The 16,162-nt window shown below is 46.1% G+C and overlaps 1 protein-coding gene across 1 annotated transcript in view; it reads left to right on the top strand.

Annotated features, from left to right (window-relative positions):
- Positions 1-5,391: 5,391 nt before the first annotated feature.
- The window catches only part of DPF3 (double PHD fingers 3), a 184,614-nt gene continuing 173,843 nt past the window's right edge, over positions 5,392-16,162 (top strand). Inside the window, exon 1 of the mRNA XM_045564534.1 lies at positions 5,392-5,472. Coding sequence (XP_045420490.1) covers positions 5,441-5,472 — 32 coding nt within the window. The 5' untranslated portion in view covers positions 5,392-5,440. The remainder of the gene's footprint in view (positions 5,473-16,162) is intronic.

Below are 16,162 nucleotides of genomic sequence, written 5' to 3' on the forward strand. Positions count from 1 at the left end.
CTTCCAGTGTTGCCTGATTGCCTCCCGAATAAAAGGCCACATTTCTTAGGACTGGCGCCCCTCCTGCCTCTGCAGCATTTTCTGCCTCTCTCATCTCCCTGTGTAAACTACCTGCCTACCACAGGGATCCTCTGAAATCATGATGCCTTCTCCCACTTCCCCAAAGGTGCTGCATCTCTGTAGGGACATCTTTTCCTCCTCCAGGTCATTTGGGACTCAGCTCAGGCATCACCTCTTCTAAGAGGTGACCTTCCAGCTGGGTTGGTGCTCTTCCCCCTCCTGGCTCTGCGCTGTGCCTGCCTGCTGCCCCCTTTCAAATCCGATCCCTTTTAAAGGTGGGGATTGGCTTAGGTCTTTCTGTACCCCGAGGCCAGCACTACAGAATCTACAAATATTTGTTATCTGAATTAGCTGTTGCTAGGTTATATTTTTGGTTTGGAAGGCCTTTTACCCCTGGCTCATTTCTAAGATCTCCCCAAGCAAGGCGCAAAGTAAATGTGACCTTCTCCATGAAGCCTTTCCCTCTCCCGATGTTAGAACTACTCATTCCCTCCACTGAGGTTCCTTGACGTATATCACTCACTTCTCCTTTGGTTTGTTTAAATTTATGAAAATCTTCATACCTTGAAACCTTGAAAACCCAAAGGCATGAACGCATGCAACAAACACCCAAGGATGCATCCACTGGGATATGGGAACCGGGCCAGGAAGAGAAGAGCGGCTGGGCAGGCTGCTGTTCCCTTCTAAGTCGCAGCAAGTAATTGCTCTGCTTGCTCGTGGGGTGGGCCTACTATCTTTATTCTCTCTCCAGATGGATGGAAATTGCTTTTTGAGGGTTGTTTCCATGTCTGGTTTATTTTTATTTTGCCACCTGTGCCTAGCACAATGGCTTCTTCAGAGAAAGCCTCCAGTGAATGAGTGAATGAATGAACTAAGTTAGGGGGAAGCAGCGAGCATTGTTTCGATTTGACTCTAATCTGAAATATGAGGTTTCATAGGGCTGGTCTTGGGAGCATCTCCCGTAGCCAGAACTGGATCATGTGTGTGTGTGTGTGTGTGTGTGTGTGTGTGTGTGTATGTGTGCGTGCGTACACGTGCTTTGAGATACTGTGAAGGTCATAAGAACCCCTCAGCCCACATTCCTGCAGGAAGAAAGAAAACCAGACTACAGTTTTGATACCCCGCCCTTTTTCCAAAGAATCCTTCTTCAGCTCAGTGCCTAGAACATACCAGAGTTGGTTCTGGATCTCAGGAAAGCAGCCATGGCCAACCAGCTCTTGAGGCCATGACTGGTTGTTCTGGGGCTGAATGGAGGGATTGAGAGTGAACTTGTCCTTGTTTTAATCCCCTCAGGACTTAAAACTCCTTCGGCTCCCAGAGCCCTCTAGGAATTGCATTTATCTTGGATGGATTTTGTGGCACACTTCCTCTTTCAAATGAACTCTTTGGCTGTTTAGAAGGCCCATGTCTCCTTCCTTTACTTCTCTCTCATGTTTAGATGTGCCTTTAAAAATTCAGCCGGAAGGATCAGCGCTTGCTACAGAAATGCTATTCTTTCCTGCTTCTGGATGGGCCTCTCCTCATGGCTTTGTCTCATTGTCTGCTGAAACAGCCTTCAAACTTTTTTTAAGAGTAAAGAGAGATGGGTGCTCCTTGTGGTTTAGTTCGTTGGGTCCTTTGTTGCACCCAATGTTCCTTTGGATGCATGGTGTTCAACACATGCTAGAGCTGGGCCAGGGAGTTTTGCTAACTGACATCAAGGCTGAATTTGAAAAGGCTACACAGGGCGAATGAACATGGTCGAGAGTGGCCCCCACACTTCTTTCCTTGGTCACACACACCATCTAGGGTAATGCTGTACAATAAAAACACAACATGAGCCACATGTGTAATTTAAAATTTCCTAGTAGCCACTAAAAATGTAAGAAGAAACAGATGGAATTAATTTTAATAACATTTTATTTAACCCAGTAAATCTAAAATATTATCATTTCAACATGTGATCAATATAAAAATTATTAATGACATATTTTACCGGTTTTTTGTACTAAGTCTATGAAATCTGGCACGTATTTTGCACTTGTAGCACATCTCAATGGGGGGCTAGCATATTTTATGTCAGTAGTCACTTGTGGCTAAATGTTCCCTTATGAACAGTGATGCTCAACACTCTCCAGAAGAGATGGGAAAGTGGTTATTCTGGGTCCATTCTGCCCTCCAAATTAAGCTGCCTAACTAGCTAAATCAAGATGAAAGAGGCTCAATGCAGTGGCTCACACTTGTAATCCTAGCATTCTGGGAGGCTGAGGTGGGAGGAGGATCACTTGAGGTTAGGAGTTCGAGACCAGCCTCAGCCAGAATAAGATCCCAGCTCTACTAAAAATAGAAAAAATTAGCTGGGCAACCAAAAAGAGAAAAAAAAAATTAGGTAAGCCCCGTGGTGGGCACCTGTAGTCCCAGCTGCTTGGGAGGCTGAGGCAGGAGGCTCACTTGAGCCCAGCATTTTGAGGTTGCAGTGAGCTTGGGAGACACCACAGCAGCACTCTACTCAGGGCAACAGAGTGAGACTCTGTTTCAAAAAAAAAAAAGAATATCTACAGAGTGTTAGAAATAGGATTTTAAAAGTGTTTTGATATCATAATCAGCAAGAGAACTTTTTTAGGTTTACAAAGTTATATGACCCCTCACTGAAACATTTCTATTTATCACTTTATTCTTATCAGAGTTGTTCATTTGCTCATTATACTTGGATGAACGAATTTAAAAAACTAAACATGGATAATTTCACTTTCTGTTGTATGCTTTTATTCAGATTATTCAGATTCTCTACATCTCTTATGCCATCAGAAAAGAATTAAGTCTCTCTATAAAAAATAATCAGCATGTACTGAGAGCTTGCTATGTGTCAGACATTTGACATGTAGTACCTTATTTAATCCTGGCAAGCAAACTTGCCCAAGATAACTCAGCTGGTAAGTGGTGGACTTAGGCAAGTGGAGTCTAGAATCCACACTCCTGACCATATACAGCACTGTTAAATTTTAAAATTTAACGTTCTCCAAAACTCTGTTCCAGGCTTCTATCTTCTTTAAACATATCTACTCTATATTCTTTTGCTTTTGAGCATTTTGGGGAAAAAAAAAAATCTGTGTCTTTTTGACTTATGATGTAAAAATGAAAGTTGAAATAATAATAACCCTTTTATGTCCCAGAATTGATAAAAGGTGAATTCACAATAATTCTGTATATTTAAAAGTCATAACTATATTGACGGAGTTAAAATGACATTATGTTGGGTTATGAAAAGCAAGGCTATCTTTTTTTAATTTACTGTCGTTAATTCTCTATTTTTCAATTTAATCATTACAAAATGTAACAAATATTTAAGTTCTAGATTAAAATTTCTCAAAGTGAAGACAGATCTGATCTACCATTTTCAAGTACACCAAGTAAATTAGGGATTATGCTGGTTTTCGAATCCAGGCCTTAACACAATAAATGATATGTACATGCTCAGAGTACATATTTTTCTTTACTATGTGATATAAATTTGTTTTTCCTTTATTCTGGCATTAAATTGTAAATCTTGTTCAGGGCAGGCTCTACATTTCTTACTTCCTTTATTAGACTGCATATATTAAAATATGTTGTTGTCTTCCAATCTGAATTGCTGTGTCTTTGATATCTCAAAGAGGTTAGTGGGAGTTCTACAGATACTTCAAACTCATACTTCTTCTTGTCAGAATATAGCTTGCTTTTTAATGATGTCAAGGTCCATCCACAGGCAAAGTACTAATTTTTGAACCAATCTCTTGACAAATTAATAAAGAAGGGATTTTTCAAACTTTAAGTTGGAAATGGAGATAACTTTTTCAAACTGTAACCTCTGTCAAGATGCTATGCAAAGAATTTACAAAGGAATCTGTAGAACTTGACACTGCTATTAGCTAGGTGGAGAGAAAGAGTTAAAAATTTCAAGTCTATTACAAACATACTGATTCAGCCGCCTTCTGTTCATTGGTAACTCTAATAGTGAATGGAGTTGAACTCTGAAAAAAGTTCTGGAACGTTTTATTTTTTTATTTTCATTGTATTCATTGCCTTGAGAGGAGCCAAAGGAAGTGAGAGGGCACAGCTTTGAAGAAATGGCAATTTGGCATCTCATCTCCCCCTTTCCACCCCTCCCCCACGATCTTAGCTATTTGACCTGATTAAACAGCTTTGGAATGGTAGCTAGACTTCTGTATGCTAACGAGGCCCCTTTCCTATTCGTGATTTAATGCGATTTCATCCAACCCGAGCTTCCCAGAGCCCAGCGGAAGCCTGACTTCGCAGAAGTCTCCCAATTTTGTCAGGGGTTCGCCAGGGAAGAGTTCACACTGACTTGAAGCGAACGTCGACTCTCTCGACGCCTGGGGTCACTTCGGAATATTCGTTAGGAAATTCTTTTCACCTTCGAAGTAGTGAAAGGTGACGCCAGAATCGCGTGTCGCCACTCCCGGAAAGGCACTCTGGCAACACCCAGACTAGGTTCTACAACTTCTGCCTAGTTACTTGCTTTCCTAGCAGCATTTCAAAGGTTGCCTTAATCTTCCCTACCCCTAAGACTAAAGGTCAGAGCTCCAGGTCCCACTTAGCTCTCCAGCCGGCCGGAATCGGATCATTTCGGAAGTTTGTGGTGTAGAGGGGAGAACAGAAGGGGTGGTAGAGGGGAACCGCGCAAAGTGACCACTGCGCATTACGTAAGGAAAGCCCTGGCTGCAGGAGGGAGCGAGCCTGACATTGAGACATTCCAGGGGGAGGGGAATTGCTGTCCTGGAGTCGCCAGGAACAGAGGCGGCAGTTCCAAGAAACGAGAGAGGAAGGTGGCCGAGATAAAGAAAACACTCCGGGAATAATAATATTAAAAAGCCGCAGGACCCCGAGCATTAGAAAACGGCAGGACACGTGTAGTAATTTGTTAGACAAAACGGCAGCCTTCCAACTTTTGCACTGGAACACGAGGATTTACCCTTTGGGGGATTAAAAGCATTGATACGCAAAGCCAAAAGCTAATGAATGGGATTCAGTGGTTTGCTGGCAATATTTAAATATTTCTGTCCAGGAGAGCGAACTCTTTGCAGTAATTTAGAAAAGTAGGGACTTAAACCAAACTACAATACTCTCCCGTCCGTCTGCACTTTCCCCAATCCGAAAAGGAGCTGCTAGAGAGGTACTGCCCCTTTAAGACCTGCTTGCTCTCGGGCTCTACAAAAGGGAGTGACCTCTGGGCTTTGACAGCTCCCCTAATAACTACCAGCGCGCAGGCCCCGCCCACTTGGCGACCAGCCGCGCCGATTGGCCAGCGGGCCGGTATCCCGTGCTCTGATTGGCCCGCCGCTTCCCCTGAGCGAACCTTTAGAACTCTGAGACAGACAATATTCTGTTACATTGTAGCAAAATGGCGACTGTCATTCACAACCCCCTGAAAGCGTAAGTAAGACTAAAAAATGTACATATTCCGCGTGGTTTCAATATGAAAAAAAAGGCGCCTTCTGCGTGCCGAGCGCTGCCAGTGCACTGCGCTTGCAGGCGCCTCCAGCCGCGGCGGGGCTTCTCTCTTCTTTCAGCTCTTACTTCTTCATCTTCTTTTTTTTTTTTTCCCCCAACGCGCACCAACGCGCAGAAATGTCAGGAGATGCAATTAACAAGAAGAAAATTGTTACATTTGTGTTGTGCTAAATTGGCGGACCGAGAGCTAGAGAGTGAGAGCGAGGGGTTGCCGGAGGAGAAGCAAGGCGTTGGAGCGCTCTGCAGCCGGGGGGTCGTGGGCGGCTCGGGGACTGCACGGTCCCTGGAGTCCCCCGCCTCGCCGGGCGGCGAGCGCGGCGCGGGGGGCGGCCGAGCTGGGGGCGAGCGCCGGGTAGGGGCCGCCTCGGTGCACTTGGCCGAGCCCCGCGCCCCCGGAGCCCGCGTTCCCCGCCCAGCGGCTTGGTCCGCCGGGTCCAGCGGACGGACCGCGGCGGCTCCGGAGTTTGCAGGGCGCTTTCCGCCTTCCGATCGCTCGCGGGGAGTTTGTGCAAACCTTCCGGAGTTGGGAGGACCGCGGGGGGAGCTGCGGGTCCCGGGAGTCCTGGGGCCCAGGTGGTTGCCCGGGGCTTTCCCCCGCAGCCCCCGGTCTTGAAGGCGCTCCGGGCGGTCGCCGGTGTGTCTGCTTGTGTGTTTGTGAGCGAACTGGCTGTAGTAAATTAACGACTCGGGGTAACTTGGGGTTGATTTGGAGACAGGGAAGCTGCAGGTCTTATGAATGGTGCTCTCGCCACCTCTGGGTGGAAAGCCGAGGCGGGCGGAGAGACGGTTTGAGTCTGGGCTGCGGGGGGCTGCTTCTGCTCCCGGCCCGAGCGGGGGGCAGGTGCCTCTGGGCGCCTCCGGGAGACTTTGAGTGGTTGCCCAGATCCGGGACGGAGGAGGGCGGGCTGGGCGAGCACTCGCGGGGGCCAGTCCCCGGGTCCGACGGCCAATTCCTGCCTGCCTTCCTTCCTCCTCCTTTTCATCTGGCTTCCTTCCTTCCTTCCTTCCTTCCAGTCGGTGGAACTGTTAAGCTGCCAAGTCCGCTCGAGATCGCGGAGCGGGGGGTGGCCTCGAAAAACTAGTGTGGCTCTAAAAGGGGTGCTGTTGGCAGTGATGTTGGCAGAGGGTGGCCCCTCCGTATCGCGGCGCGACGTGGGCTCGGGGTCCGCGCCCCTTGGACCAGGACTTCCCCGCCCGGCTGGAAGCTGCGGGCGAGGGGAGAGGGAGGTGCGGGGCGGCGGAGTCTTTCGTGCTGAATTCTCCCTGGTGCATGGCCGATGTCGACCCCGGTTCTTTTAACTGCGCGCCTCCGCGTCCTCACCCCGGGCTCCTTCTGGAGTTGAAAACCAGGTTCGCTCCGGGGGACAGCAGGGGGGTTCCTGTCGCGCAGGAACGCGCAGGGAGAAGCGGACGTGTTTGCACCAGTTCATCTCCCACCAGTACTAAGGCACAGGGGTGGGAATGGCCCAGGTTTTGGAGTATACGCATATTAAAGCTGCCGTTAAGAGGACATTGGAAGCTGAGGCTGATCGGAGAGGAGCTCCCGGCTTCGGTTCTCTCTCGGTAGCTCGGATACACTGCACTTGAACGCCACAGCGTTTCGCCCAAGAAAGAAAATGTTTTATGGCCGAATAAATGGGCGTAACTTCGCCGCATCCTCGTTCGCCGCAACACCGCTGATGCTGTGAGTTTCTCGCGAACCCACAGCTGATTTGCAGTTTCCCCATTTCCAGCCGAAATCAGACAGCCGGGCTGATGCCACCTGGTAAACTCAAGTTAGGGAATCTATTTCACATGTGCGCTGGGTTTGTTTTCTCTTGAGAAAGCCGTACCCATGTTACCCGGGAGCCCGCTCTTACGCTGGTGGGCGCAATATCTCTACGCTCCAGGGTTCCCCCTGCTCCAGGATTTTTTTTTTTTTTTTGACCATAGAAGGGTGCGTGTTTGGGGAGGGAGTCTGTATGGGGTGGGGCTAGAGGTGGGGGAAGGGACAGAGAGGCGGGAAGAGAGTGGCCGAATCCTGGCTGGTAGTGGAATTAGTTCTCAATTATACTTGTAGTTTGTATAATTAGAAACAGTTGCAATGTGCTGTATTTGTAATTCTGTGTCGCCACACACACGGACACATTAGCATACACACAGCACCCCTGTCCGCTTTTCCTAGGTGGGAGTTGAGTGGTCATTTACAAATAGCAGCTCCTTTTGCATCCCAACCCCTTTCCCTGGGGGTAGGGGTGTAAACAATACCCCCGACCAGGCGAACCTCTTGCGCCCTGGACGGTTTTTAACAACTCCTAACGCAGAAGAAGCTCAGACGTTATTGGGAGACCGACACCATCTGCCTTTATTTTTTTTTTAAACAACTAGTTTAATAAAACATCTTATATATTTCATTTGTTTTTAAAAGTTGCTGATCAGGAAACAATACACACGTGAATAAATTATGCATGGGATAAATTAGAACAAAGCGCAGAGACACATCCAGCGGAAGGGATGGATGGTGGTGCAGGGAGGCGGGGGAGCGGGGAGAATGGTTTGGAGAGCTATGTTTTTATCCTCATGTGTCCCTCCTGACAATGAAACGGAGCTGAACGACATTAGCATTTTCTCTGTGTGCGTTCTTTCTCTCCCTCCTTAAACAAGAAGAAAAGTCCACATCGCGGACGCCCCCTACAGAAATTGGTCACACAAAGGTTTCCTCTAGGATTGGGGGGTAAAGTGGTGGTAGTTAATGTGCTGGGAAGAAACAAGCTCAGGTTTCCTGCAACACCATGTAAGACTCTGCCTACTCTGAGCGTGGGCTATTTTTCACTATACTAGCTTTTTCCATGTGGGACATTCAGTAATTCAATTAGCTGGGGTAACTGAACGGCACAATTTGAATCTCATTGCTTTGGGGTCTTCCTTAGGGCCCTGAGCTCCTGAAGCCACATCTCCTGTCTTAGCAGTTCGGCTTTCTTCCTGCCTGCCTTTGATCTCCCCTCAACTCCCTTTCTTTTCCCTCCTTGTTGTACCCTTAACTCCCTTCCTCTCTGAAGCTGACAGCCTGGCTTCTCTCTCTGTTGTTGCCTTTAACATCTTATTACTGCCCAACAGGGTGTTAGAGGCAGAAACAGGAGCCGCCTGGACTGATCAGATCACAAAGGGGACACGGCAGGTGGCCCCACAACCAAGCAGTCACATCTGGACAAATAGAATTTAAAAGCACTGGTGGACATGTATGATGTGTAAATGTGTATTACACATTATTTAATTTAGCAGCTACATTGTCTGGGCAAAAATGTATGCGAGTCACCCTCATTTCTCACAGATACAAGCAAGATAAGGCCCATGTAGTGAAGTAAACACATGAAGGTAACATAAATATGGATTTGATAAAGGTCTGTGTGTAAGTGAGTTACATTAGGTATTGCATTCTGGTCAATTTCTGCATACTTAGGAACATAATGCTTTTAATGTAAATTCTAATCTTAATATTCTAGTTCAAGTAAGCCACCTTCCCTTAAATCAGTAATCAGCACTTTAAACAACTTTTTTCTTAAGTTATCAAAATCCTGGATTGTATGCATTTAACTGGGAATGTCTGCCACCTCCTGCCAGACTTGATTATGCATGTATGTATCTATTATTATAACTGCTTACTAAGAAAAGAATAACTGTTGTTATTGTTTAAGTATTCCATATAAACCAACAGGATTTTACCTCAAGTAACTATTTACAAAGAATGAAACCAGTAAACTATTTTGTCACACTTATAACTGAACGCACATGTTGTAATTGTATTGAAACTTTTTTTGGTAAGGAGATACCCTTGCTTGGAGGTATTTGTTTATATTCGTGTTTTGTTATTAAGGACACAACTTTAGGAGAACTAAATATACTTACTTAACCAAGGTCAAACAGTAGGTCAGGTGTATAGATGGACCTCAAATTTCATCTCTTTATACATTCTATGAGCTGGATATAGTGTATTCTAATCTAAAGTGGTTTTGAGCATGGGAAAATTAGAAGCCAGACCTCACTCTTGCTGTGGTACTCAGTTTAGATAGCAGAGAGCAAGGGGTAGGGGGCCACATTCTTTGTTCTAATCTCCTCTTAGCTCTTTCTGTTGGGGTGGGGGGATGTGAGTAGGTACTAAGTGGACAGCATTGGGGTTGGGACTTTGTGAACTTGCTGCCTTTTATGGACATTGTTTTAGCCTCTTATGAAAAAGAACCCTCAGATGTTTTAAGCCAACAGATTCCTAAGAACCCCCTTCTCCATCTTCTGGTTGCCACTGTAGATAATGCCCCAAATTCTCCAAACTTCATTAGCACACATTATTTTTCAGCGGGATGAATGTCTGATTTTGATGGTTTTGATGAGCTATCCATAAAGGCAATTAATTTTTGTGAGAACCAAAGTGAAGGCATTGTCACAGGGCAAACCTCTCTGAAAACAACCTGGCCTGCAGACCTCCTGGGAAACATCCAAGATCACCACTGGAATGGGAGCCACTCGGGCCCATAAGGTGGGCTTGAAGTCAGAGTCAGCTTGGAGACTTCTCTCATTCTTTTCTGTCTTTTTGGAATTCTGGAGGTAGCTGGAATTTGGATACATCTGAGAAATACCATAATGTCTAAAGCTGTTTTAGAGCCGTCTGCTCAGATCAATGCAAAAAATAAAAATGCCATGGTCAGCACGTTTTGTTTTGAGCATGCATCACAAAAAGAATGGAAACTGAGGCTAAGGTTTTAGTTTTCTAAGTGCAGCCATACTGATTGTAGTGGTGGTGGGGGCTGGGTCACAAAAAGGCACTAGAATCCAGGCCTGTTTATTACCCCAACCTCTGCAAAGTAACTTTTGTGGTTTTTGAGTGTTTTGAAAGTCACTAGAAGACAGAAATGTAGCCAAATGTGGCAAACCTCTGGCCAAAAAAATCCCACAACCACTGAAATATTTTTTGCCCAGCTGTGGTTTTCCATTAGGGGTCTTATGTAAGTGTGACCCTAGTTTTAAATAGTCTTTAAATATGAAGGTATATTTAACAAGGAAAGATAAAGAGTAGCCTTGGGTGGGAGGAGGAGAATGAGTGGATAAAACCACAGTGTGGTCTGGAACTCCGAAGAGATTATTGTTTAACTGCAAGAGCGACTGATACTATAATCCATTGCAAGTCCCAAAGTTTTCTAGTTGTGTGAGTGACTGGGGAGAGATGAAGTGTGGTGGAGTTTTTGTAATTTGTTTTTCTTATTGGTCCAGTTACTGGTGTTTCACAGTCTGTCAACCCATATGGATGAATGGAGCGAGCATCGTAAAACTGTCACCGAGGGAAGGTTTTTGAAGCCTGTGATTTGCATTAGAGTTTTAAAAGCAGTGGTTAGGAGGTGTTGGGGGGTGGGTGGGAGAAGAGGAGCAGACTGTGGAGAATTTCTAGGTTGTGTGTTTGTGAACAGTAGTGGCAGTGGTGGGGGCAGTGGCAAGGGAGGAGAGGGAAGCCCGAGGAGGCTAAGATTTAGGGGCTATGTGTGGAAGCAGGGAGGGGCGAGGGGATTAGGCTCAGAGCTCCTAATAATGGGGTTCAAATAGCCCACATTGAGGCCTCTGCAACCTAGGCCTCAGTCCTTAGCCTGGGGAACAATGATGGCACATGTCTAATCCCCCTTTGCATGCTCTCCTCCCTCCCTGCATCCAAGGACTGTGGTCATCTCAGGTTGCTGTGAAATGATGAGTTTTTTTGTTATTATTCACCTTGAAAATCTGCTGTTTGTATTATCTGCAATTGGATGCTCCACCAGAAAGTTTTTCCCATCTCCAAACTGTCACCTGCCGTTGGTGTGGTCCAGTCTCAAACTCTGTCCCTCTTCCATATTCATTTCTCACCGGTGACTAGTCTTTTGTAGCTTTGGTGACTGGAGGGTACTGGAGGAGAAAAAGCTCTGGGAGAGGGACCCAGAGCCTTAAGCTCTGCTCCCAGCCCTGCTGCCAACTAGCTCTGTGGTCTTGACACATAATTTCTTTGAGCTGCATGTTCCTTGTCTTGAAGATGAGGGTGATGCACCTTGATTGCCAAAATTCCTTTCAAGTCAGCAACTTCCTGGCTCTTACTATGATCCATTAGGGCAGGGAGGACAGTGAGGGGCCAGAGTTTCAATTTTTTCTTGTTTTTAAAGTGGTGGCTCCAAAGAGGAGTTGTAAGACTGGGAGACTCTTCCACAATTTCTTATTCTCTGGTCCAGTCTTGCCACGTGGTGCTCCCACCTTGGGTTCTAACCCAGATGAAACTTCCCCAGCCTCAGGCTGAGGACCAGGTGGTGGACCATTTAGAAGGTGGGCTTTTCCTGGGAGTCGTGCTTTTCTTCTCATTAGTATCTCAATAAGAGAGTAATGAGGAACCTGAAGACCAATTGGTCTATTTTGATGTTTATGAGCACTCAGATAAAGTTTTTTGTTGTGAAAAATTCTGGAATTACTGAGAACATCTTTCTCTTCTTTTATCTTTCAAAGTGTTTGGAGGGAAAAGGGGAATCAATTCTCCAGCCAATCCTGATGGTTTCATTTATACACAGTCTCTGGCCTCCTCCTCTACCATGGCATCCATCCCAAGTAACTCGGAAATAAAGCTCTTATTTTATTTCCATTTGGACAGCCGCAGGTACCTGGATATTTAGTGAGCTGAAGTAAGTGGAGCTGTACCGATGTCTCACTGACCTTACTCTAAAGTGTTATTGCTGAGGAAATGGAGGAGCCCCGCAGACACGAAGGGACTGGCCCACACCTAGGTGGAGTATTAGCAGTGTCTAGATTGGACTTCACTGCCTCTCCTTCAGTGACATGTCTCCAGAACATCCCAGATTCCACGGGGGGGCATTATTATCTGGTTTTTCTTTGGTTGAAAGCTCCCATGGCAGTTTTCTACAAGCCTAAAAAGGAGGAAGAGGAGGTTGCAAAACTCATCAGAAAATGCAGGTGTGTAAATTCTGAGACTGAAAATAAAAGAAAAAAAGTGGTCACTCTGACCTCCAGCAGAGAGAGGCATTCCCTGAATTTTTAAAAATTGTGGTAAAATATACATAACGTGCAATGTACCATTTTAGCCATTTTTAAGTGTGCAGTTCAGTGACATTAAGTACATTTATAATGTTGTGTAACCATCACCACCATCCATTTCCAGAAAGTTTTTATCATCCCAAACAGAAAGTCTGTATCCATTAAACAATAACTTCCTCATTCCCTGCTTCCCACAGCCCTTAGTATGTGGAACCATTTTTCATTCTATCTCTGTGAATTTGCTTATTCTAAGCACTTCATACAAGTGAAATCATATCATATTTTCAGAGTTTGGGTTGGAGGAGGTTCCATGGCTGCAGCACTAGTAGTTGCCTGGTAAGTCTTGGAGTGAAGGTTCCCTAGGCAGATGGAGGTGTGTTGTCTGACCACAGGAGGTGGGAGGGAACACCGAGGACGACAGGACAGCTTGAGAGTCAGGAGTTACCAATCAACAGTGAGAAGAGTTTATATCTCCCTTATCTTTCCTTCCACTGCACCCAGCCTTGCTTACCCCCAAGGGGCCCAAATGAAATAATGGATGTAAAAACATTTCAGAAGGCAGAAAGTGTACACATACAAGGTGTTACTAGGAGAACTAAAAAGTTTCCTGTAGCTGACCGAGGCCTTCTCAGAGAGTCAACAATACCTAAACATTATTAAACAGTATTTTAAATATTAAAACCAAAATAAATGAAATGTTTCTGGCATTCCACACTACATCTAATTATTGTTTCTCAGGAACTGCAAGGCCTTACTCATCCAGCTGTGTATAAATAGCCCTGGGAGCTCAGTGGGATTTCCCCATGGTCTGGGTTTGCAGTAGGTGAGAAGATGAGCTCAAGGGAAGCCCTCATTTCACTTCCGTCATCAGCCCTGAACTGAGCCCACCTGCAAAATCAGAGCACGTGGAAGCTCAGTGGGCAGAGAGGAGTGCTTTCTGGGAACTTGGGCCTTCGTCCAGTCTCTGGCTCCTCCTTCAACCAGGATGATGCTGAGGGAGAGAGGAGTGAAGGTGGGGCGGGGACTTGGGCGAGCCGTGGGCATAGGAGGCCAGCTGCCAGAATGGGCCTTTTACAGAAAAGTCAGGTATGGAGAGCATCGTAGTGGTGATCAGATCGCAGAATTACCGACCTACATCTTGATTGCCAGCCTTGAAAATGATTCAGATTCAATCTTGCTGCAAAGCTACAACTTTTGCTTACTTTAGAAGAGCAAATGAAACAAAAACGTCATTTCTGCTCCCATATCCTCAACCAGTGACTCTCTCTACACATCTTTGTTTGCCACCAGCTGAGCTCAGTGAAAACTGTCTCCTGTTCTTGGGAGCTTCCTTCAAATTGGTGCTGTCCTGGCCAACGCCGTTTGCTGGCAGATCCACTCAGAACTAATCAGCATAGTAGACACCCTCCCTGCATCTAGAAGCTTCCACTCCGATGGAAGCCTCTGGTCTATTTCTTCTTCTAGACTCTTGTTCTTTGGCAAGGGCAAAGTGCGTGCTTGGAAACCAGGAGGCTGGCTGCTTCCCTAGGCCTCTCCTAGGGAAGGCACTGTCAGTTGGGGGGAGTGGGGAGAGGGGAGGCAATGTGGCGCTGGGGATGGGGGAGGGCAGGGTGGATGGGGCAGTGGGAGTGGAGAGAATATATTCTCTCCTGCTAATTATTTTCCCTGAGGACTTAGCCAATGCAGAACCATCTATTATCGTGGGAGCGCTCTATGGTGGTTCTGCCTGTGATGAATGCTAAGTGGAAACAAGCAAGAAAAATTAACAGGCGGCTGCTTCTGTCCACCTAATTAAAATGCATATCCAAATGCATAATTCCTTATGTTTCCCCATGCACACACTCCCCTTCCAATCCCAATTCTATGGAGGAGAAAAAACACTTTCCCCCAATCATTTCTCTTGATTATATTTTCATCAAGGAAGAACTGGAGGGTTTCCCTTAGAATAGAGCAGGGCCTGTTCTTCTAATACCTCTGAAATTGCTGGCTTTTGACTTAGATTGGGACGGAAAATTCTGGGCTCTTTTTTGTTTAAAATAGAAAAAAAAACACACCTATTTAATTGCAGAAAAAAGAAGGAAGGAAGGAAGGAAAAAAGAAAGAAAAAAGAGTTCCCACTATTTTTGCTGACCTTTTAGTTTTGTGCTAAAAGTCTGGCTTGGATCAGCAGTGAGAATTCTGAAGGTCTTTTCTATCTCTTCTTCCCCTCTGTTCCTTTCCTTGACTTTGCACTGCCTCCCCTAGTCCCCCAAACAAACATAACTCAAGCTTTGTAGAGAGATTTTAGAAGACGAAGATGCATCTATCTCCCTTTGCAGATCAGGTAGGGAGAAAAAACCAAAAGCCTCTGCATTTGGGGGCAATAGCACAGGTGCTGCCATCACGGTCCTAAATGTGTTTTGAATCAAACAAACAATACCCCTTCATCCTTATCTTCCCCCCTCTGCATTTACCCAGTCGATCATTTTCTCCCTCTCTGAAGAACAACTTTATTCAGTGGTCATAAAATATTTAATAAAACATGAAACTTAAGTCACTGTGTTCAATTTGCGGTCACAGCCATCTTAGTGGCAGATCCCCCTCCCCTGGCCAGCTCACCCCCCCGAAGCCCCCTGATTGCCCTCCACAACAGCCCCAGCTGTTGATTTATCAGGGCTGGCCGGCTCAGCGGTGCATGGAGATTGCTTTTAATTAACTCTCTTCATTTTTCCCAATCTTCAGGGAGCAGCAGCCCTTTAATGATTTTAATATTTTATCTGGATTTATACCCGCCTTATTTGTTGTTGTTTGACTTCCACATTTGTTCTTCCTGAAGCGCTTTCAGACTAATATATTTGTTTGCCCCTTTCCCCCTGCCCCCAAGACCTTTCAAGAGGAGGGATGATGGGTTCCAAGGAAGGCTGTCTTCCCAAGCTTCCCACCGTCCATCTACACAGGGAGAGGTGCCCAGTGTTGGCCTGTGTGATGGTTTGGATCGGAAACTTTGGTTTCACCCGACTCTTGGCTGAGGGAGTTTCTGAGCTTTTCATTTAAAAAAAAAATCCTGAATTTTAAAAGTGAGGTCTCTTTGCCTCTTTTGTGCTTGCTGCCTCCATGAGAGAGTGAGAGAATCTTTGGACAGTCAGCTAGAAATTTGTTCCCTGGTTTCACTATTTGTTGTAGATTGAAGCCTTATCCTGCCCAACCCAACCTTGCATAGTCCAATGGGGTTTTTTTAGCTGCGGGAGGATGATGGCCATAGGGCAGGGCTGGATGTAGGCTCAGTCAAGTCTTCCTGCCACTTTATTCGTCTTTAGGTACGGCCGGGATCTGTTCAGCCACTGCTCGGAAGAGTCATTGTAGGTATGATCTAAAAGAGGAAGTGAAGAGGTGCCAATTGCCTTCTCTACCCGAGGTTGCCTTTTCCTTCAACCCTTGTTTCCCTTCTCATGTCTACTCCCTAGAGGTAGGAAAACACACAACCATCAGAACCTGTTCCCAGCTCCCCGCTCCTAGCCTGCTTTTGGCTGCAAAGTCTGCCCCTTCCCCCAACAGCCCTGGAGAGGCCTGGCAGACACCATGTGGGGGCTAGTTTTCAGAACTA

The sequence above is a fragment of the Lemur catta genome, chromosome 1 (assembly GCF_020740605.2).
Source record: "Lemur catta isolate mLemCat1 chromosome 1, mLemCat1.pri, whole genome shotgun sequence".
Lineage (NCBI taxonomy): Eukaryota > Metazoa > Chordata > Mammalia > Primates > Lemuridae > Lemur > Lemur catta.